Source organism: Zeus faber, assembly GCF_960531495.2.
Source record: "Zeus faber genome assembly, chromosome: 7".
In the NCBI taxonomy this organism is placed as follows: domain Eukaryota; kingdom Metazoa; phylum Chordata; class Actinopteri; order Zeiformes; family Zeidae; genus Zeus; species Zeus faber.
In genome coordinates, this window is record NC_137203.1 from 25,010,604 (window position 1) to 25,033,715 (window position 23,112).

Consider the following 23,112-nt stretch of genomic DNA (forward strand, 5'->3'; position numbering starts at 1 on the left):
CTTCCTTTCCCCCTTGCCGCTATAAATCAGTTTTGCCTGAGCCGTGGCGTCCCGCCCGGAAAAGAACGCGAAACGGAGAGCCGAGTTTCTGCACAGGGGCACGGTAAGTGGGCCCCGCCCACTGCCCCCTCAATGGCCCGCGAGGGGAACCGCTAGGCCTGTGATTGGCTGCGCTGAGGAGGTCCCGCGAGCGATAGACTCGCCGACAGCCACGCCTTCCATCCTTGTCCCACCTCTGGTCTAAATATGGCACCAGACACAAAATTTCTTGAATTATAGGTTCCCATTTTACGAACAGGACATTTATTTATTTTGGATTATTTTACATTTTTTTAAGTTTGCGCTATTGGACAGCATTTAAGCACAGTGAGAAGCTGCAGCAGACTGGTCAGTTTTCAGCTTATGATATATATAGATATATAGATAGTTAGAAATCATGAACATTTATTAAGGCCATGGTTGAAAAATAGCGATGGCCCTGGGAGCTCAACACACTGCAATTTAAGAAATAATGTGAAAATAGACAAAACGCTTTGCAAATTAGAAAAATCACAACCGCATTAACGGAAAACACAAGCGCCTTAACAGAAAATCACAAGCGCCTTAACAGAAAACACAGACACATCAACAGAAAACACAACCACATTAACGGCAAATACAACCACATTAATGGAAAAACAACCGCATTAACGGAAAACACAACCACATTAACGGAAAACACAAATACATTAAGAGACAACACAACTGCATTAACAGAAAACACAAACGCATGAATGGAAAACAACAATATTAACAAAAAACACAACTGCATTAACAAAAAACGCAAACGCGTTAACAGAAAACACAAACGCATGAACAGAAAACACAAACATATTAATGGAAAACACACCTGCATTAATGGGAAAAACACAACCTCATTAACGGAAAACACAATGGCATTAAAAATAAATAAATAAACGCATTAATGGAAAACACAACTGTATGAACAGGAAACACAACATCAAAGCTACATTAAAGAACTGAGCCACACGATTACAGAAGTGAGCCAAACTGGATGCACTGATTTATCTGCGATAAAATGTATTAAACTAAATCATTCTGTGTCTGTAATTATACATAAGAATTTATACAAGTGACAACCTGGAGCCGCAACTAGCACAGACCAATTGCACTACATGAGACCACTGTCTCCACATCCTCCATCTGCTTCCTCCATGTAATTATTAAATGGAAAAGAACAACTTTTATATCAATCCACAGTTTTTATTTAAGCAATTTAAGTGTGATATTCCAGAGAAAACAACTTATACCAGCTCCGTGATAGTGTGAAGTTCATGAATGATGAGAATATTTTGGGTGAAAAGGGGGATTCACTCACTTGTGAATGTATCCCTGCCAACAAATCAGTGAATAATTCACTGAATCACTTAAATAAAAACATGTGGATTGATATAAAAGGTTGGTACTGGTATACATTTTTATATAAAGTATAATTATAGACACAAAATAATTTTGCTGAATATATTTTATTGCAGTTAAATCGCATCCGGTGTGGCTGACTTCTGTAATGTGTTTTTGTGTTTGTGTTTCCTGTAAATACATTTGTGTTTTCCGTTAACGGAGTTTTGTTTTCCGTTAATGCGGTTGTGTTCCCCGTTATTGTGGTTGTGTTTTTCGTATTCGCAAAGCGTTTTGCTATGCAGTTCACATATGGATTTGCGGCGGATTTTCTAAATGCGTTTTCTTAAGACATTTCACCACATATATGTATGAATGTATGTACAGTATATTTATGTGACAAATAAATCTCTTGAAATGCTGTGCATGTGTCATATTGGTGAAGATGTTTTCTTAATTATGTGGTGTTTTGCCTATTTATATGTGTTCTCTTAAGTTGCAGTGCGTGCGTTGAGCTCTCAGGGCCACCATACGAACCTACCTATCCTTGAATAAACCCGTAATAAAGACATGTCAATTTGAGAAAACGACCATTTTGTAATAGCAAAACCAAATACAGACAAATATTTTATTATAACCCTTCATCAGAGAGTACACAATAAGCAACAATTCAACCTCACTCTAGTTGTGACGTTTTGTGTTTTGGGAGATTACAGCCCAACAGGTCCCAACATATTGTAAGAAAATGGCAAATCTATTCATTAGCCTTTGGACGCAGTCAATTCAGTTAAGCATTCAGTAAACACTATTTTAACTTTAGATTTGTATATTTGATTGTCTTGTTTGGCTTTTGAATTTGAATATTACAGGTTAGCAGGGCAGCAGAAAGGTTTTCTCATTTTCAAGTTGTTATTCAATCTCTAAGTAATACACCTAGAGTTGATGTAGTTTAATAATGTCTATAAATCAAATATGACAGGGTGTTCCCTTGCACTCAGATGGGCCATTTTTGTCACAATTCACATATGCAACCCATACCTGCAGGGGTCCAATAAATTGCTAACATGTAAAATGTTCACATTGACAACATGTCTCTTACCAGAAAAAATATTCTAAGGGAGTGTTAAAAAAAAAATCTAAATTTCAAAACAAAAGAAAAAAACAAAATACACTGGCATTTCTAATTTTGTCCCAAACCTTAAAGCTAAATTTAAATGGCACCGAAACTGTACGAACATAAGTCTATAGTGTAAATCTGATACATAAATGGGGTGTGAAAAACTAAAGGCAAAGAACATTAACATGTGTAACAGGTAAATGTTACCTATATTACTGGTGCAGTTGTTATAAAAAATATATAGCTAAGCTAAGTTGGAAATCACTGGCAAAAGCACCAAGATAATCACAAACCTTTATGTTAAGTGTCCATGGCATCAGTTATACAACAGTCTAAAAGGGAGGACACTATCCTGCAAGGGAACAATTTTGTGGCATGTGTTTTGAAAGCATTCACTCAGGGGAATTACTGACTATTTCTTGGCTACGTTCGTAGCCATGGTGGCAATTTGAAGTAATAACAATAGCATGAAAGAATAAAAGCAATATCAAAATTCATGTACTGCAGATTACACTCCACTGAGCTGATTGCATAAAAGATTGAGACCATGTACTGTACAAGATCTCAACATATAAAAGCTTATTTTCACATTTTCACAACAAGTGGATGCAGGACGTGCAACTACTTAGTGATGTCCATCACGACAGATTACACTTCAGAATCAACATTTACATTATGGTCATGCTGTTGGAGATGACATGGAAAAATGACAAAAGTTCCGCAGCGGGAAGCATACAAAGGTTGTTCTTGTGGCGACCGTCCCTGCCAACACCACCAACAATGTGAACAGCTCGAGGGCTCCACATGGTATAAATCCCTCTGCAGACTTTGTTGTGGGTCGCAGAGCTGGCCTGAGAAGCCGCTCTAGCCTAGTCTCGTCCGGCAGTACAGTCTTGTCTAGGGTGTCAGTATGAGACCGGTGGCCTCCTCCTTTTCCCTGCACTGGAAGGTGATGTGAGCCTGCTCCAGATCCATGATGACGCCTAAGAGTCGCTCAACCACGGCACGACTGGACTTCTGCAGCTGCATGCTGCACTCTGCACCATCTGGTTTCGAGGAACAATAGAGAAACACCTTCTAAGAGCATAGCAATGGGACTTCATGACAGTAGTACCGACAGACAAACAAGCGAACAAACTGAGAACAGCTACATTTTTGTTATTAGTCTTTGTACTTCGTAGCTGCAGGCTGACCTGGATGAACTGCTGACTTGATTCTCTTTTCCTCCTTAGTGCTCGTCTCACTGGCTGGCATTTCCAAATATTTTAACCTGGGGAAATCATGAGATGATTAAACCTTCTCTGAAACCTTCCTTTTAACCACCCAACAGTCTTCACAGTGGCACAGTTAGAGGGTAAGAATGATAATGACAAGACATCACCCAAGACATACATTCTGCCCAGGACAGTGCTGCAACATTGCCCTCTAGTGTTCAGTGAGTGATATATTTATTAGTCTATGATTCTCCACTGACCTGAGTTTATCTCTGCCGTGCAGGATCTGTTTGTATATGGTCTGAGTCTCTACGTCAGGATCCAGTGGGTCGCTCCAGTCCCCCAGAGTCACAGCAGAGTGGGTTTTACTGCAGCCTAAAGCTGGACACAAACCCTTGAGTAAATGGTGTGCGGCTTCATTTTACGTTATCACTACATAAACATCTGCCATTCAAAGGAGATTATTATCAACGGTGCCTGACAAATGGTCAGTGGCAAGTGATAAACTACATACTGATAACTTTTTTTTTTTTTTTACAGAAATGGCTGTGAGGGAATTCCGGGCTAAACACCTTTCAAAGAAATTACCAAAAATGTTGCACAGGGCTCAGTTCACTCATTGTCACAACTTCAAAAAATGTCATAACCGTTTCGACATCAGACATCAAGGTCAGGGTTACCGATGCGCTCAGCCTGCAGGCAGCACGTCCACTTGCCACTTCGATGAGCCCCCGGATGGAAAGAGGGCAGCATGCGCTCATTGTAGATGCTGGCTTTCCTGATGGCCGACAGCCACTGGTTCAGCTCATTCACATTCTACACATGGATGAAGGGGTCAGAGCCCCCCCCCCCCGCACACATTTATAATCTCTCAGCTGACATTTCAAACGCCCCCCTCCGCCAGACCGTATTCAATTGTTACTTGAACCGAAAATGAAGCATTGAGAAAATGGAAAACCATTCCAATTTCCATATCATGTCATTTTGTGGTCCTGCAACATGGAGTCTTGAAACAGCCTTAAAATTGTGAAGAAACCCTAACCCCAAGTCGATACCAAATGAAATAATTAAACCGCTGTGCCTACTCGATGAAAACAATTGATCAACACTAGATGTATACTAAACATTAAATGGAAAGCAAGACAAACATGTCTTAAAAACTACACTATAACAAAAGCAAATAAATTCTGATACATTTGATTATATATTATTTATAATAAAGGCTGTATTTAGAGTCTCTGAGACATACTTTTAACAAGAACTACCAATGTATATTGTGCAATATTTACACGTTACATAGTGATATACTTACAAACAAACGAATGAAAGAGAGAGGTCAGGATGTTTTACTGGTTGGTGTCATCCCACTAACCTTGCACTGGATGTACATGGTGTGCAGCTGTCCGTCGTTGTCCTGGGTGATGACCTGCATTACGTTCTGCTGCTGAAAGGCATTCTCATCCACCCTCTCCACCGCACACACGCAATGAATAGGGATCGAAGAGCGCACCTGCAACGATTCAGCCACAGACAACCTCACCAATTAACACAAACACACGGCGGCCACAGATGACGGGGCAGCCTTCTGTCTGGGCCTGAAGAAAAGTAGGTTGAAACATCCCTGCCATGACTTGATTTATCATTTCCCCACTACAAAGCAGTGGAGCAGCTTGGCTTGGTTATGGAGGAACAGGGGAGGGGGAACAGTGTGGAGGAAAAAGGGATACTTTAAAGTGTAAATCAGCCACCTCAAATAGGGAACTCACACTGAAGTGCTACAGCGTTGAGGAAGGAGAGGGGAGGCAGAATATTGTCTGCAATCTGATTTGCAATGTTAGCAGGAATATGTCCGGCCCTCAATTAACCCAGCCTTTATTCCAGTCACACAAAGCAGGGACTGAAAGCAAGCACTTTTTATGGGACTATAGAGAGCTCTCTCTCTCTCTCTCTCTCTCTCTGGCTCCATGTCTTTCTCAATGTCTCTGGCTGGTGAATGAGCAGAGATCATTATCACCAGGTCGGGCATCACATCGTAATAACACTTATAATGATGTTCTCCCAAGAGAGGGAAACACAAATAGATCAGAACCAGCAGAGGGTTGATTAAAATGTTCCCCGTTTTCTATGAGCCATGATGATAATAAAACGTCTTTTGAAGGGGGGACACGGCAAATAATTCATCTTAAGAGACTGCGTGTCACCTTCCTAATAATGTGTGTCACTTTCATCTGACTTTGATTTTCATAAACGAAAGTGATTTCATTTTCATTATGGTACCATAAAGGAACCGCTTCACCCAGAAACCAAATTAGTTCATCAACTCCAAAATTAGATGGGAAATATATAATTTTAATAGGAGCAGGCTGGTGAAAATAGACAACCTTACGGGTCTGGAAATAAATACTGCTGTATCTGAACAGCACCTTGTGGTAATTTCACATTGGGTCAGCAGGGTACAGGACAACAATTTTCCCTACCTGCCAGTCGGGGGTCTTGGCGTAGGACAGGGTCTCACTAGTGAGCCAGAAGTAGCGTTTCTTAAAAGCAAAGCGGGACAAGAGCTGTGGCCCCTCAGCCTTGTGCTTGTGAAGGTACCCCTCTTTCACTGTGACTGAGGGTTGGAATATGGCCCTCTGGGGCACCTCAGACACTGCCGTAGAGAGATGGATGGGTTTTATACAGGAGGTTGCAAACAAATGCAGTGGATGAATAATTAACATGTACTGTATGTGTATCAATATAGACACAAGGTGGAGCTATACTACTGTGTTCATGAGCAAAATAAATATCTACTGTGAAATAACAACAATTTCAGCCATTTCTTGTTAAAGTATGTCTGAACCCTATTCCCCACCCCCGCCATCACATGTGCATCTTCAAAGGGACAAAACAAGCATCCACTACTGAACAGCAAATCCACCTCAAGAGCATTAAATGTCAAACTGGCCTTTAAACTAAGAAAAAAACCTGTAGGTATGATGGTGCAACTGAAACATAATATGTCAGACAGCTTAGATGCTTCACGACCACAAAACCACTCACACGTGACAGCCAGAAAGGAGCTTGAGCTGAACCAGCGTGGTGTGTACAATATAATTGGCAATGACTACTCTGGCCAACGCTTTGCCAACCTCCTACTCCTGTCATCTTTTTTTTCTAAGCCTCGAGCTGGTTATGAATATTTCACAACCAGTGTATTGTTCTTCTTTATCCGAGTAATGACTGGACATTGCATCAGTAGCACCTGGCAGATAGAAAATTAGAAGGGCCTAAGCCAAGTTCTACATCCACATAGGTCTGGGAAATATATCAATATAATATTTATGTTGTTATATGAGACTAGACGTCGTCTGGGTTTTTGATCATAGCAATATCGCAATTATAGTCAAATGTTATCATATCCTGCTCTTTAAGGCTGTAAAAGCTGTAAATACATGTATTTACATGTATTTTCTTTATTTGGCATTGATTCCTTTAGTCATAATATCGACATTAATGATTGTTTCTCAAATATTTATTGTGTGTAAATATCTTATGAAAGCAATATTTATCCCCAAAAGATCATCAAATTATCAGTACTGAGGTATTCATGAAAGATAATGTGATGTTGCCCAGGCCTCCATCCAGAACCTCAGATGCTCCTCCATCAGTTTAGTACTCTGGCAATGCAATCTTACCGTTGTCATGATCAATGTCAATCAACTTGTCGAGGAAGTCTTTGACAGAAGCAACACTACGCAGGATAATGGGATGGAGTGGCACCATCCACTGCTCCTTTCCGTGACCCAGCTGCAGGCCCAGGTTCCCAACACTCTGTAAGGCCTGGAAAAGAACCGAAAAAAAAGACTTTGAATCTCAACATTTTCACACACTACACTTCAACGCATTTTTTTAATTCTAAAACGCATTATTTTAAGGCATTAGAACCACATTTAGTTGCAGGAGCAAGTGTTAGACTTCCCTAACTTGATGTTAAGTGACAAAGAGATTATTTCATGCATGTGAACTCGCCATCTCTGAACCTGCAGCTTGTCTGGCCCCGTCTCTCTCAAATTTGGAGATCAAAAAGGGTCCCTAAGGCCAGGCCTGCTGTGAGGCCTTTTGTCCAGCCCACACCTGGCCGAGGGTGGGAGAAGGAAGTCCCTCTCCACATCTCCCCCCTGACTCTCTGCTTTGAACCGCAGCTTGGTCACAGTGCACACAGTGGTAAAAATAGCCCACTCCCCATCTCTGTGGAGGACGCATAGCAACAGGGCTTCAGTACCATGGACAGCGCAACATCATATCTAGACGAAGAAGCAGTGCACCGGAAATCAAGAAAGTATTTTCTCCACTTTGTGTCTGAGATGTCACACACTTGCTGACATGCCATTTGTTAACACTGTAGATGATTAATTGAGAGATGTCATTTTGGGGGGACAGGTGGTGCAGATGGACGACTTTTATCAAGGGCTGAGGTTTTATTTTGACCTAATATAAGTATTTATGAACAAACTTTTAGAAATGGGCTCTTGAATAAACGTTCAAACTGCTGTTGTTACTTTATTTTAGATAAAAAGTCTGTGAGCTGATGGACAAGCAGTATTAGTCTTATTTGTCAGTCTTTACAGACAATGCTGCCTATACCAATACTGTAAGAACACTCTGTTGCAGAAATGCATCCAATTGATGATAATGTTACAAGTGCAGATGAGAATGGCCATCCGGTCGCGTTTAGGTGCCACATGTCTATGCCTTCACTTGCTGCATTTATTTATGTTACTAATGTTATGGTTATATGTGTGTGTGTACATGGGCCAGTGAGTAAAATGCAGCGTACCTTGGCCAGCAGCAGTAGTGTCCTGCTGGTGCGTGTGTCTGCATGCTGATCCCTCAGGTGGAAGAGTTTAGGAGTCAGAATGGCGGGAGCAAAGAAACGGAGGAAAAAGAATCCGCTGATGGCCAGGTACTTCACATCCTGTCCAAAACGTCATTGAAGTGAGTGTTTGAAACAATCAGAGTGTGAAAAATTGTGTGGCTCTTTATATTTTTGCTTTTAGTTCCCTGTCATTGATATATATAATTGTAACCTATAAATATTTTGTAACCTATAAATATTTTCATAACTATTAGATATTATACTCTATTTCTAGAGTACTCCTTACTCTCATCTGTTGTGACATTGACAGTCTAGCAGTAATCAATGCCATGAATGCATGCCTCTCAAGATTTAAGTGTAAATAATCAATGGATGTACAAACAGAGATGCACATATGTACATGCAGCATCTCAAACACCTAAATGCACATAACAGTATATTTGTCCTCCAAGATAGAAATGACTTTTCTAAACCAGCTCTAGACCAACCTCATACTCTGGTTCGGAAAATTGCTCCTCCACCCTCTTGTGCAGCTGTTTGAAGGCCACTCTCATGACGGGAGGACACTGGTCAACAGAGTCCACAATGGACTCAATGACGCTGGACAGGTAGCACTGAAGTATCTCCACACTGCTGTCCCGCACCTCAGCCTCTGAAACGGCACCTTTAAAGGAGATGCGCCTTGCAATAAAAAAAAAGAAACCAGAGACGAAAAGGCTATTGATAGTGTGCCCAGTGATGTCACATGCTATTACATTTGTTTTAAGCATCCTGCAAGAGTATGAAAGGATACAATAGGCACAGACCATAGATCAGATATTGGCAGGCACGTGCTATAGAAGTAGTATAAGCTAGATCCCGTGATTTCCCTCCATGTCAGAGATACGCATCTCAGGGGGGCTCATGCCAGTTGCCAAGCAACAGCCCCCTTTTTACATTCTTCCTCCATTTCCTCACATTGATGTCTTCCTTCCAAGGCAGAATTGTCAAGAAAGTATGCCTGTGACAGCTTTCCTATCCAACCTTTAGTTAACACATAGTATCACAGTGGCATAATGGCCCAAAAAGTCCTACTTTATTATTTGTGAAACAAGACAAGCCTCTGTGAAACAGATAGCATCCTAGGTCAGCAAACGACCGAGGCTGTTGTCTATCAAGGACATTGTTCGAGGCTTGTTATACCTGGAGCGGTTCAAATCGATCTTGCATGGGTCCAGTTCAATATACTTCTTGTCATCAAAGATACGGTTGATGGTGGGCTTTAGCACCTCGTGTAGATAGAGCATCCCAACAGCCTGCAAAATAGTATTAAAAACAGTGCGTTTTCAGAAAAGACGGACTACAGATAAACATAACGGTTCCATCCAGAAGAACTTCAACGTATGCCAAGCACTCACTGTTTACATCCATTGCAAAAAATAACAGACAGGGAAATAAATGCTCGGAAGGTGGAGTATAGTTTTTCATCAAGGGAGCAAACATATGTAATTACAAACAACGTGAAACGTCATAAAATCAAATACACAGACACACCTTCATGAACTGTTCCATGGCTTTGGATGCCAGGGAGTTGGAGCGAAATAGGGTATTTGGATCCGCTGTTAGAGACAACGACAAAGAAGGGAAATGGCTGAGGAAGAGGAAGTAATGACTTTTATATCAAGCCACATATAGTAAGTCCTCGGGGTGTTGTGCTCCTTCAGAGGCTTACAGCTCAGTATCAGCACAGAGGTCAGGCTGACACCCAATCATCCGGCTCTGCTACCATGTTTCCCAAATCCTTCAAGGTAGAGATATGATACATCTACGGTGATTACCAGGCAAGCTGGTTCAGGTATACAGCTCAAAGGATATCAGGTAAAAGCTGAAGTTTACTTCTGCGGTTGAAGTTGATACATCTGCAAGACCCCACAGTTGAAGTATGTTTATTTTTATTTGGGGTATTTTCTTTTTACTTTTCCAATTGACAATCATCAGCCAGCTCCCATTTAGATCATGTATAGTTGCTATGGAAACTTCAGCACTACACTCATTATCTTAAACTGCACTGATAAAACCCTGAGACCCTGGTGCAGCTCAGTGTGTATCTCCCCAGGGACATGGTACTGTGGCAAAATAGCACTAATGGACACCCACCCAAAATCATGGCATAACTGTCGAGTAAGGGGATAATTAGCATTGGGTTAGTAAATATAGTTCTGGTGGGACAAACTGTGCACACACACAGGACACGTTTGTAGCATTGAGAGACTGTAACATAAACTAAAAATCCAATCTGGACAATCATTAGAAGTCCTATAGACTCTAGAGGACTTCTAATGATTGTCCAGATTGGATTTTTAGTGTGTCAGAATGGGGCCTCTAGAGTCTAGAGGGTGAAAAACAAGAGTGCTTCGACAGATGGGGTCACCCCCATTCTGACGCATTCTAACACTTATTCACAGGGATAAACTTAGATGTTATGGACACTGGCCATTGTTATGCCAATTGCTTTATGTAAGAGGTAAGAGGCAAATTGATGAAGCCAATTCTAGAGTTAAACAATATTTATTATTAAATGCGAGGCTTCCAAACTGACTGGTTCACTAAAGAAAATATTTGACAACTGCATATACATTCTTACATTATTCAATTTTCTCACACCTTCCTCTCCTGGCCAACTACCATTACCTTATGGTTCTGCTGAGCTGTGTTCAGGTTTATAATATACACTCAATGAGCACTTTATTAGGAACACCATACTACCCCTTTGTCCTCAAAACAGCCTGAATTCTTCTTGGCATGGATTCCACAAGATGTTGGGAACATTCCTTTGAGATTCTGGTCCATGTTGACATAACTGCGTCATGCAATTCCTGCAGATTTGTCAGCTGCACATTCATGTTGTGAATCTCCCGTTCTATCACATCCCAAAGGTCTTTCATTGGATTCAGATCCGGTGACTGGGAAAGTCACTGAAGAACATTGAACTCACTGTCACGTTCATGAAACCAGTTTGAGACGACTTTTCTTTGTGATGTGATGCATTATCATGCTGGAAATAGCCATTAGAAGATGGGTAAATTGTGGCCATGAAGGGATGCACATGGTCAGCAACAATAGTGAAATAGGCTCTGGCATTCAAGTGATGATTGATTGGTGTTAAGGCCCAAGAAGTGTGCCAAGAAAAAATTCCCCACACCATTACATCACTGCCACGAGCCTGGACTGTTGACACAAGACAGGTTGGGTCCATGGATTCATCCTGTTCTGGCAGAAATTCTGACCCTACCATCTGTGTGCCTCAGCAGAAATAGAGATTCATCATACTAGGCTACATTTTTCCAGTCTTCAACTGTCCAGTTTTGGACAGTGGCCTGTGCCCACTGCAGCCTCGGTTGACAGAAGTGGAACTCGACGTGGTCTTCTGCCGTTGTAGCCCATCCACCTCAAGGTTCAGCGTGTTATGTATTCTGAGATGCTTTTATGCTCACCACAATTGTGCAGTGGTTATCTGAGTTACCGTAGCCTTTCTGTCAGCTCAAACCAGTCTGGCCGTTCTCCGTTGACCTCTCATCAATAAGGTGTTTCTGTCCGCAGAACTGCCGCTCACTGGATGGTTTTTGTTTTTTTGCACCATTCTGAGTAAACTCTAGAGACTGTCGTGGTCCCAGAAGATCAGCAGTTACAGAAATATTCAAACCAGCCCGTCTGACACCAACAATCGTGACACTGTCGAAAACACTGAGATCACATTTTTTCCCCATTCTGATGGTTGATGTGAACATTAACAGGAAATGCTGACCCGTATCTGCATTATTAGATTAGATAATTGCATGAATATGTAAGTAGATGGACAGGTGTTCGTAATAAAGTGCTCAGTGAATATAGATACAGCAACTGCTGGCTGCTCCAGTGGCTCATCAGGTAGAGCGCAACATTTTCAAAGCTGAGTCCTTACCACAGCGACCCGGGTTTAATTCCGGCACGAGGCCCTTTGCTGCATGTCATCCCCTCTCTCTGTTCCCTGCCTTCCCTTTCTCCACACACTGTTGCTACCAAATAAAGCATGAAAATGCCCCAAAAAATATCTTTAAAAAAATACAGCAACTGCTTGTTCCTTAAATAAGTCTTACTGGTGTGATTGACTTCCCGTGTGTTAAGGTAGTCCAGGAAGGGCACCACCAGGCCCTGACCCAGATAGATCTTCACCAGGGTCATTGAAACGTCCTGCCGGCTCTCCACTGTCGTCACCTCCTCCAGCATGGTCAGGGTGCTGCTGTCTTCAACCTGGCGGCGAGAAGCCATGGAGGTTGGGGATATTGTAGCAGAAACGGCAGGTCAACATTTTCTAACCAGCTTATCCTGGCAACAGGGCCAACCGAGCAGCCCAGATGTTCCTTTCCAAGCAAGGGACATTCAGCAACTTTCTTTACCCTTTCCTAGGGGATCCCTTGGCGTTCCCTGGCCAGCTGAGAGATATAGATCTCTCTAGCATGTCCTGGGTCTGCCCCTGGGTCTCCTCCCAGTTGGACGTGCCCGGTACACCTCCAAAGGGAGGTGTCCAGGGGGAATCCTTACAAGATGCCTGAACCACCTCAACTGACTCCTCTCCATGCGGACGGGCAGCGGCTGTCCTCTGAGGTCCTCCCGCATCATGGAGTTCCTCACACTATCACAGAGAGTGAGCCCCGCCACCCTATGGAGAAATCCCATTTCAGCTGCTTGTATCCACAATCTCATTCTTTTGGTCACTACCCATAGCTCATAACCATAGATGAGGGTCGGAACGAAGACCGAGTCTTGCGACTCAGCTCCCTCTTCACCACCACGGTCCGGTACAGTACCTGCATTACTGCAGCTGCTTCACCGTACCAGAGATAAATTTCCTGATCCCTTTTACCCTCATTCGTGAAGAGATCCCAAGATACCTGAACACCTCCCCCTGGGGCAGTTGCTCCCCCCTCACCTGTAGTGGACAAGCCATCTTTTTACATGAGAGAACTATGGCCTCAGATTTAGAGGTGCTGATCCTCATCCTCACGGCATCACACTTGGCTGCAAACCGGTGAAGTGTGTGTCGAAGGTCACAGTGTGATGGCACCAAAAAGACGACATCACATTGCAAATAGCAGTGATGCCACCCTTATGTCACCAAACTGTACCCTCTCCGGACAACCATGGCTACACCTTGATATCGTGTCCATGAAGCTCTTGCTTTGAGTCTTTAAGGACCGAATATCTCGCAGATAGCCCTGGCACCCATACTGCCGCCGCCTTCTCCAAATCCACAAAACAGATGTAGACAGGTTGGGCAAACTCCCATGCTCCTTTGATCATCTGCGGCAGAGTAAAAAGCTGGTCTGCTGTTCCATGACCAGGACGAAAACCGCATTGTTCCTCCTAAATCTGGGGAGTCTCCTAAATCGGCTGGAGTCTCCTTTCTAGCACTTTAGCATAGACTTTCCCAGGCTGAGTAATGTGATTCACCTGATAATTGTAACACACGGTTCGGTCCCCATTTTCAAAAATAGGGACCCCCATCCCGGTCTGCCAGTCCAAAGGCACTGTTCCCAACGTCCACGCGAAATTGCAGAGTCATCCCCACAACATCCAGGGCACCCGGCATTTCTGGACGGAGCTCATCCACTCCTGGCACCTTGCCACTGAGGAGCTTTCCAACAACCTCAGTGACCTCTGCCAAGGAAATAGACTCTGACCCGCCAGACTCTTCCAACCCCTGCCTCTTCAGAGGACATGCACATCGGGTTCAGGAGTTCCAGGAGTTCAAATGTCTCCACCTTTCAAGGATATATCAGAGTTTCCCCGCATTGCTGAGAACAGCCTCGGCGATGTGCTTCTCTCCCCTCCTCAGTCACCGAATGGTTTTCCAGAACCTCCTTGAGGCCGCCCGAAAGACCTTCTCCATAGCCTCTCCGAACTCCTCCCACACCCTAGAGTTTGCTTTCGCAACTGCTGTCACTGTGGCGTTTTGGTCTTACCAGGTCTGTCTGGCAGCTTCCCCCTCCAGCTGACCCAACTCACCCCAGATGGTGATCAGTTGACAGCTCAGCCCCTCTCTTCACCCAAGTGTCCAGATCATATGGCCGCAGGTGTGCTGAAACGACACAAAGGTGCTCTGGTGCCAAGTGCACTTATAAGCATCTTTTTGCATCTTATGAGCATCTGTTTGAAGATGGTGTTTGTTATGGACAATCCATGACTAGCACAGAAGTCCAATAACAACCCAGCACTCAGATTCAGGTCAGGGAGGCTGTTCCTCCAAATCACGCCCCTCCGGGTTCCCTCATTGTTGCCCACATGAGTGCTGAAGTCTCCTAGTAGGACTATGGAGTCTGTGAGTGGGGCCTTCTCCAGCACCCCTTCCATCTTCTCTAAGAAGGCAGAATAATCGGAACTGTTGTTAGGTGCATATAAACAAACAACAGTCAGAGTTTCCTCTCTGCAACTCATAGTCACACTGAGGCGACCCTCTCATCCATTGGGACAAACTCAAACTGTGCAGCTGCCAGTGGGGGACTTGTGAGTATCCCCACACCCGCCTGGCAGTTCTCACCCTGGACAATTCCTGAGTAGGCGAGAGTCCACCCCCTATCAAGGAGCAAACACTGTGCGTAGAAGTAAGCCCAACTTGATCTAGTTGGTATTGCTCAACCTCATGCACTAGTCCAGGCCATTTCCCCCTAGAGAGGTGACATTCCACGTACCTTAAGCCAGTTTCCATTGCCTAAGTCCAGAGAGTCTGAAACCGCTCCGCCGGTTCCCCTTTCCCGTTGGGCCTTGCACCCTCGGGGTGCAGGGCTGGGTGTTTCTTTTTGCACTGGATTTGGGAAGGTTACGTGGGCTGCCCAGCCACCAGGCAACAATATTTCAAGTGGGTAATTTTTTTTATAATGAATAATAACAATCAACTATTAAATGGTACCATATATTATATACCATATAGTATTATTATTATTATTTATTATAAAATATTAAAACCAAATATATGAATATAAACTAGCTGAGGTTAGCATCTAAACCTTACAATCATCAGTTAACTCAGAGGCCAGTTTTCTCAGTGGATCTAAGTATAAGAGGTATGCTTTTGTAGCTTTATATATAGGATCTAAATCTGCCATAGTGTCTTTCGTTTAATAAGATACCAATGTAAGATGATACACAATGATCTTGATCAGTGTTTCTCAAATGGGAGTAGAGTGTCTCCGGGTTTCCACGGAGGAAAATAAATAAATATATATATTAAGTACACCTAAAATAAAAGAATATATAAATAAAAGAGTATAAGGGTCGTGCAAAAAAAGGTACCCATGTGTTTCGAAAATAAACTCAGAATTCTGCCCCTGACTTCGGGACCGGCGAGCAGAGCGAGGCACAGCACAGCCCACTGCAGCACCCCCACCCGCACCGCGGCCGCCCGCCACCGTTAAGCAGCGTAAACAGCGTGGGGAGGGAAAATAAATAATAGATAAATACTGTAGATAAACAGACCGACCCGGCGAGGAGGCACCCTCACCCGCACTGCAGCCATCTGCAACCGTTAAGCAGCGGACGGTACAGCACTGGGAGGGAAAATACAGATAGATACTAGATTAATAGATAAATAGCTCTACGACAATAACAGTGTTCACTCGCTTGTTTTCGATTTGTTTTCTCTCTGATCTTTGCCGTAAAAAAATAAAAAATAATGCACAGACTAAACAGGGCAACCCCGCGGCCCGGCACAGGTCTGCAGCCCGGTGGACTTTATACATTTATAAAGTCAAAAGAGAAGCGTGCATCAGGTCAAGTAACAAAAAAAATAGCACTGTCCATAACAGACATACAAATGATAAACGGCACATATGAAACCTTAAGCACACAGTAGAGTGACACGTAAAACTTGGAGGAGGGCAGAGCTGCTGACCTCTGCAGGAGAGATGACTGACTCCACCAGCAGGTCAATGAGGGGCTGGTAGTACATGGAGGGCAGGATACGATCCTCCACCAAGCGCACCTTAAGACGCAACGCCCCCAATTTGCCTCTGCGTGTAGATGGACAAGAGTGGGAAAGAAAATTAACCCATGCTGTTGATATAATTCAGGACACTTTGTATGGAATAAGGGGATTTCTTAGAAACCAAAAATCCTGCGCATTTTTTGTGACAACTAATGCAACTTGGAAGTGAAATTGCACAGCTGCCTGTGCTGATCTCAGAGTTGGCAAGAGCAAGTGGATATCATAAATGTGTCTTTTAAAAGCTCTCGACGGGAGTCTTGCACTCCTATTTATTTTCAAAACCTCTGGTTTGTAAACAACGGTGACATTGGAGGATCCCGCTCTCGGGCCTGAGCTAATAGTTCTGCTCATTTGACATGCCTTAGGTTAGAAGCCATGTAAATTTCCATAGTTAAAGTTAGATGTCTTAATGGGGTCTCTTGAAGTGGGATACTGGAGGTGTAATGACATTTTATGGCTTTTTCTGCCTCATCCCCTTAACTAAATGCCCCTGAAGCCGTGAGTCATTCTCTAATGAACCTCTGAGCGCGGCTTCACACTGAAAGTGGGCTGCTGCTGTTAGTGTTGCACTCCCCTCGCTCTAAAATTATCTCTGTGAGCAGATGTTGACAAAGACCTTACTAAATATGTATGCATGCTGAAGGATATGCTGGCTTAAAATAAAATGAGAGCTCTTTCTTGAAATATAAAAATGTAAAAATCGTATTCCAATTCTTACCTCCGGTTTGGGGTCTTTTGTTTTTTATCCATAAGGGGTAAGATAATTTTGTTTGACCTGTATTTTATATATTTTTTAGCTACCACTTTTTATGAAAAAGCCATAAAATGTATTTGCTTTATGTATGGTCTTCTCGATATGCTGTTTCCATTGCTGGGGGCGGGGTCTGCCATCCCGAGCAAGACTGCAAAGATCGGCAAGTGCAAGAAGTGAAAGGGAGCTGCACTGAATTTGATTAAGCAGCTTAGCTAGTTGAAATCAGTAAAAGGTAACTTTGGATGAACATTCACAAAAAAAGAACAGCACCCACTGATGAACAGATCCCCACCACCTCAAGTGAGCAGTGAAAAATGGCATTCTGGGACACGCAGTGCAATCAACCCAAGACAGATGATCTGATGGATTACCGCTTTAAAAGCAACTAAATGCCATGGTTGTTTGTTCATTCTAACGTTTCTCAAGTTAAACTAAACACACACATACACACAAAGACCTGCATACAGTTAATTTGCCATTGGCGTATAAACAAACACACACACACACACACACCCATAATCCTCACCCAGCATCATCCTCATTGTTTCCCAGTGGGAGCAAACGAAACCAGCCCTCCAACAGAGGTGTCTTGTGTAAACAAGCAAAAGGGATTTCCACCTGTTTTAATAAACGACAAGGGAGGCCACAATATCAGACAATAACAATGACCTACAGAAAGCCAATACAGCACAGACAATGTTCTCAATATACTGTAGTGTAAAGCAACAGCAAAAGGCAGGGAGTCTGTATTACGTATCACATGCACCATGACGTTTTTCACCTTTCCCAGGAAGTCGTTCTTGCCCACCATGTCCCAGTCCCAGACCTCCAGAGTCACCGTCGCCTCCTCGCTCAGCTCCTCACGCTGCAACTCCAGCTCCAGCGTTTCTCCCCAGTGTGGGAAACGGGTCTTCTTGATAATCTGAATCCAGGCAATATTTCAAAGCCTTCAATAAAGTCATCACTAACTCTATCCAATCTGCCATCGCTTATCATAGCTATCGTCATGAGATAAGGTCGAGGAAGAAGAACAAGAAGGAGAGGAAAAGGCAGGAAAAAGAAGACAAGAATGACCCATTGAAGAAGGAAGTGTGAGGTCTCGTTTTGAAAAAGAAATACTGTATGGAAATATGCCGTGCAAAATAATAAATAGAAAACAACAGGAAGGCTTAATGACGAGGAAAGGCTTGCTCTACTCTCTCCACTACATTAAGTCACAGCAGCACACACCAATGGTGTTAATTTGGTTTGAGAAGGGGGGGGGGGGGTGCTTGTTTTGTTACATCAGGAAACTGAGGGAAATAAAAACACACCGATTTGGCGAGCCGATCACAGGCGCCGTGGGCACAGTCAGTACCGTCAGAGAGGGAGCGATCCGAGCACAGAGCCGCGATTATTTAAAATGATATAGTCATGTTTACAATGACGAATTTAGGTGGACAACAGGAAGGGGGGGTCCGGACTCCCCTCCCCCTTCATTTCCGCCCCTGGCACACACACATGAAGCTCACCGAGGTGTCTGCACTGCGGTTGTTGACAATGACTCTGGCAAATGGATCGGAGGTTCCGGAGATGTCTCTTGGCGCCAGGTCTCTGTTTTGCAATGCAACCAAAGACATAACATGGATCAACACACTGAAAAGCTCAACGAGACCCATTACCGAAGGGAAATGAGGGGCTGAGAGATGACTGAATATATGATTATATCAAGTTATCGTCCAGCCCTACTCCACCACTTGATTCTGCGCCCTAATTCTTTCAAACTCAATCAACAGCCATCCGGTGACTTTTGAATAACACAGAAACAAGCCATTATTGTCATGGTTGTTAGCTCCTTCGACAGCGAGTAGAGGAGTCTGGCTTGCACTGGGACACACAGATGGGACTGTGATTAGTGAGAAACCGTAGTGGCCGTGTGACTCAAGACCTGACAGAGCGCCGAGCGGAGGGTGAAGGCCTGCGGGGTGACGGTGACAAACTGTGAGCGCAGAGGCAGTGATGAGACGACCAGCCTCTTCGCTGAAAGCAGCCCGGCCGCAGACATACTGAAGCTGAGTTCTTTAACCTGGGGACTGTGGTATCTGGATCACCGCATCCTAAACCCATCTCTCAAAACTGTCAAGAAAGACACCTACCTTTGCCCGAAAAGCTCATTCCAGCTGCGTGGTCCGCGCTACTACATTGGGTTACCTGGCTTCGAAGACCTCGCAGCGAAGGCGGATCTTCTCTGCTTCTTTCAGCAGCTCCAGACCCAGGTGGATCTCCCCCTGGACCTCCTCATCTGGGTCCACCCTCGTCAGGTTCACCCAGTTATCTAGCCCTGACCGTGCACCCACACAGAGGAACTCAATTAAGCAAAATTGTTGAACGGATTATTTGTACAATATTACTACTACTACTTACTGCACACAGACAAACATGACAAAAAATGGATTTGTAAGTATAACTTTTATATTAAATACTAGAGAAACATGGATGTAGAATCTTCCACAGGCTTGTACAGAGTCTAAGTTTCCACGCGCCAAATATCGTGTCATATTGGCCTTCGAACGGAGCGCAGAGAAAAACATTTCATCAAATCGATGTTGTATGGCATGTCCAAATACAATTTGTTAATTTTCCGTCGTTTATCAGTGTGGGGGACGAGTTTCAAGGCCGGTCTTGGAAAAGGCTTGTGCGAGGGAGTAGCTCCTTCAGCGGCTGCATGTTAAAGTGAATTATAAGATTGAAGGTCATGCCAGGCTGCTGCCAAAGCCAAGGCAACAGTATCCAGCACCTACAGCATTATACCATAGTTATATTAAAACAGTAATATAAGAAAACCTCTCTTATTCAATAAAAGAAAATATTTTCAGTTGTGTAGGGGTTGATTAATTATTTACCATATTGGAGTTAAAAACACACAAATTCATGACATAAGGTGTTTTAATGCCATATGTCAGGACAAAGTGCTTTGGTGTTCTTTTTACTGAGCAGATAAATCATTTCATTGATTCAGATGTCTCCGTTACAAACGCAAGTGTAAATTAGTTTGAGAAGCTGTTGGTTGTTCTTGTTCCGCAGCGCTCTGGCCAAACACCCTGAGCTGCACTATGCTAGCAAACACTCGAGAGTTTATTCAGACAGAGAGCCATTATGGTACCAACAAGAAGAGATATTCCTGTGCCAATTTCATTCGTTTGCTGCTTTAGTATACAAAACGGGAACGTAAAAAACTGTATCTATAAATCAAAGCATGGCACTGAGCCTGCAAGAGCATGATAAATAAAATTCCCAAAAAAGCAGCTTGAAAAAACGGAGACCTTTAACCCTGCGTGGGAACCTGACCTCTGAGCTCTGGTCGTGTGGCCGTCCCTGTACACATAGCCATGCACTTTGAGTAGTCATACCTTTAGCTTGGGACCCAATGACGTCTTTGCTTAGAGTTATCTTCCCGATTACGTCGTCATGGCTGAGGTAAAAGACACAGATAAAGATTATCATCCTTGATATGTGGCTAGATCAGGGCGCCAAAGGAATTCCTCACCACGGTTTGACAGAATTACCATAAAGACAGACTGATGTGGACTCTGCAGGTCATGAGAAAAGGGGAAAGATACAGCCCTCAGTCTCTCAATGTGGCCCACCATCTGCCTGATGATGATGTTTGTTTATTCAAAGCATGGAGGTTTCAGTCCAATTGTACTTGTTGCTTTAACCTTATAAAATACATCAGATCACGGGTTAACCCCAAGGCACCTCAAGCAATGAGTAGCAGCTTGACATGACGTTACCTGATCGTGTCCTCGTCCATGACATAAAAGGAGAGAGAGTGGAATCCCATTGGAAGGTGCAGTGTGTACTCTTCTCCCCAGAAAGGATTAAGGTTCTTCCACACCGTAGCGGTTCTGCAAAATAAGGTCCAATACACTAGTACCTGCAAGTCTTAGGTCTTGCGAGACAAATAACATAAATCTATGTGAGGAGGCGGCAATGATTCAGGGGTCGAGGTGATTATTCAGATATTGTGGTGGAAATGATGACACCGTGATTTCCCTCACTGTTGAACAACCACACACAGTTTATGAATATCACACTCAGCAGGTCATCAGCACTAACAGTACAGCTGAGGCATAATTAGCATCGGCACTAAATAACTGCTTCATTGTGCAGACTTTATGGATGCCCCAAAATGAATCAGCCTTCCTGTTGTACCCCATAACATCTGTGTGTATGAAACTATGGCCTCGAGTTTATCAGATGTCAATATGAATGACATGGGGCAGGTGCCTTTGGAAATGTGGTACTTGTTATAAATAAGATGCCGTTATTTCTTCTTTGTTAAAATAGCATTGCATTGCATTAATACTGTACACAGCCTGACTCCCATCCTATATATCAGCCCCGTGCTGCAAATATATCTTTGCTTACAATAGGAGCCCCCTGAAATAATTAATGCATCCCTCTCCATGGTTACCTGTGCTTGTCTTAAAGGCCAGCCAAGTATCAGGTTTTCTACCTTCAAAGCACAACTACATGCAACTTTACCACACACTTTACCTATGCTGAATAGTGGGACAAGCAAAAATGTATGAAAAGGGAATGGCAAGAAGTCACTGATTGGATTAAATTAAATTGATAATCATTTAGAAGAATCTAATAATATGATAATAAAAAAACATAATAATTGAGTATAAATTATACTATTGATATGAATATTATTATTATTATTATTGTTATTATTATTATTAATAATAATAATAATAATAATAATAATAATAATAATAATAATAATAATAATAATTCGTGATCAATATTTTTAAGCATGCACCGCACATATTTATATTTAGGACTATTTTCGTAGTGTAAAGGGTAAAACTCACCTGGCCACGACTTCATTGTCAACTTTTACAATGCAGTATGGATCACTAGTCCCAGAGCTAGAGTGGGCACGAAAAACATGACAGCATGTGTAAAATGTCCAAATTATCTTCATGGTGACTTCATATCTCAATTTCTTTGAGAATAGACATTGTTCACCAAATCCTCTGGACCTCACCCCCATCACCGCCCCCGCAATCCCCAGATTCTTTCGAGATGTGAGACAGTTTACAGTAATTCAACTTTTTTTTTTATAACAACAACAACAACAACAACTACAACAACAACAACAACAACAACAACAACAAAAAGATGAACGCTGCGTCGTATCCTTTGGCCTACGATATGAACATTATTTAAAAGCCGTATAATCCCATGGAAATAAGAAATAACTTACACGTCTTTGGCTGGGAGGCTCCTGCCCTCGACAATTCGAAAATAAAGAGATGTATTTTTGGCCATTTTAATGAGGAGAGCTATTGATCCAACTGCAGTTATGTGCCCATCCGTCCTTTAAATCGTGTTCTGCTTCTCCGCAACTGACTTCATTGCATCGCGCCTTCTGTGCGTGACGGCGCAGCCCACCAGTCGTGCGCAACTCGGGCGCCCGTCCAATGGGTTGGTGGAGTTCTAGTCCCTCTCAATGGGGTCCTGTCTCCCTGAAGTGGATCGTTTAAACTCGAATGCCGTCCGCGGCGACCGAAAACGTCGGGTTAATGGCTGTATCCACTTCTCACGGAACCAGTTGCAGAGGCGCGTGTCGCCTTCTGCGCCTAACGGCGCTAATTGCCCCTAAATCGGCTTTCGTCTCATTAACGGTACTTTCGTGACGGCAGTGCCACCTGGCGGACATATCGATGTCCTGCGGGTAGCGGCAGCTCACCGAGTGCAGCGCTATTGCTGCATTCAAAT

At 43.3% G+C, this 23,112-nt stretch overlaps 1 protein-coding gene across 1 annotated transcript; it reads right to left on the reverse strand.

The window, feature by feature from the left end:
* Positions 1-3,412: 3,412 nt before the first annotated feature.
* rasal1 (RAS protein activator like 1) lies at positions 3,413-22,662 on the reverse strand (the record flags this gene model as incomplete). Its single annotated transcript, XM_080004286.1, has 21 exons — positions 3,413-3,561; positions 3,709-3,785; positions 3,990-4,110; positions 4,410-4,545; positions 5,102-5,239; positions 6,207-6,379; positions 7,407-7,551; positions 8,549-8,686; positions 9,076-9,268; positions 9,770-9,882; positions 10,121-10,185; positions 12,703-12,856; positions 16,494-16,611; positions 17,867-17,958; positions 18,122-18,262; positions 18,852-18,933; positions 19,531-19,660; positions 20,730-20,791; positions 21,114-21,227; positions 22,203-22,259; positions 22,598-22,662. 21 exons carry the CDS (start codon positions 22,660-22,662, stop codon positions 3,413-3,415), a joined length of 2,463 nt encoding a protein of 820 aa, XP_079860412.1.
* Positions 22,663-23,112: the final 450 nt, after the last annotated feature.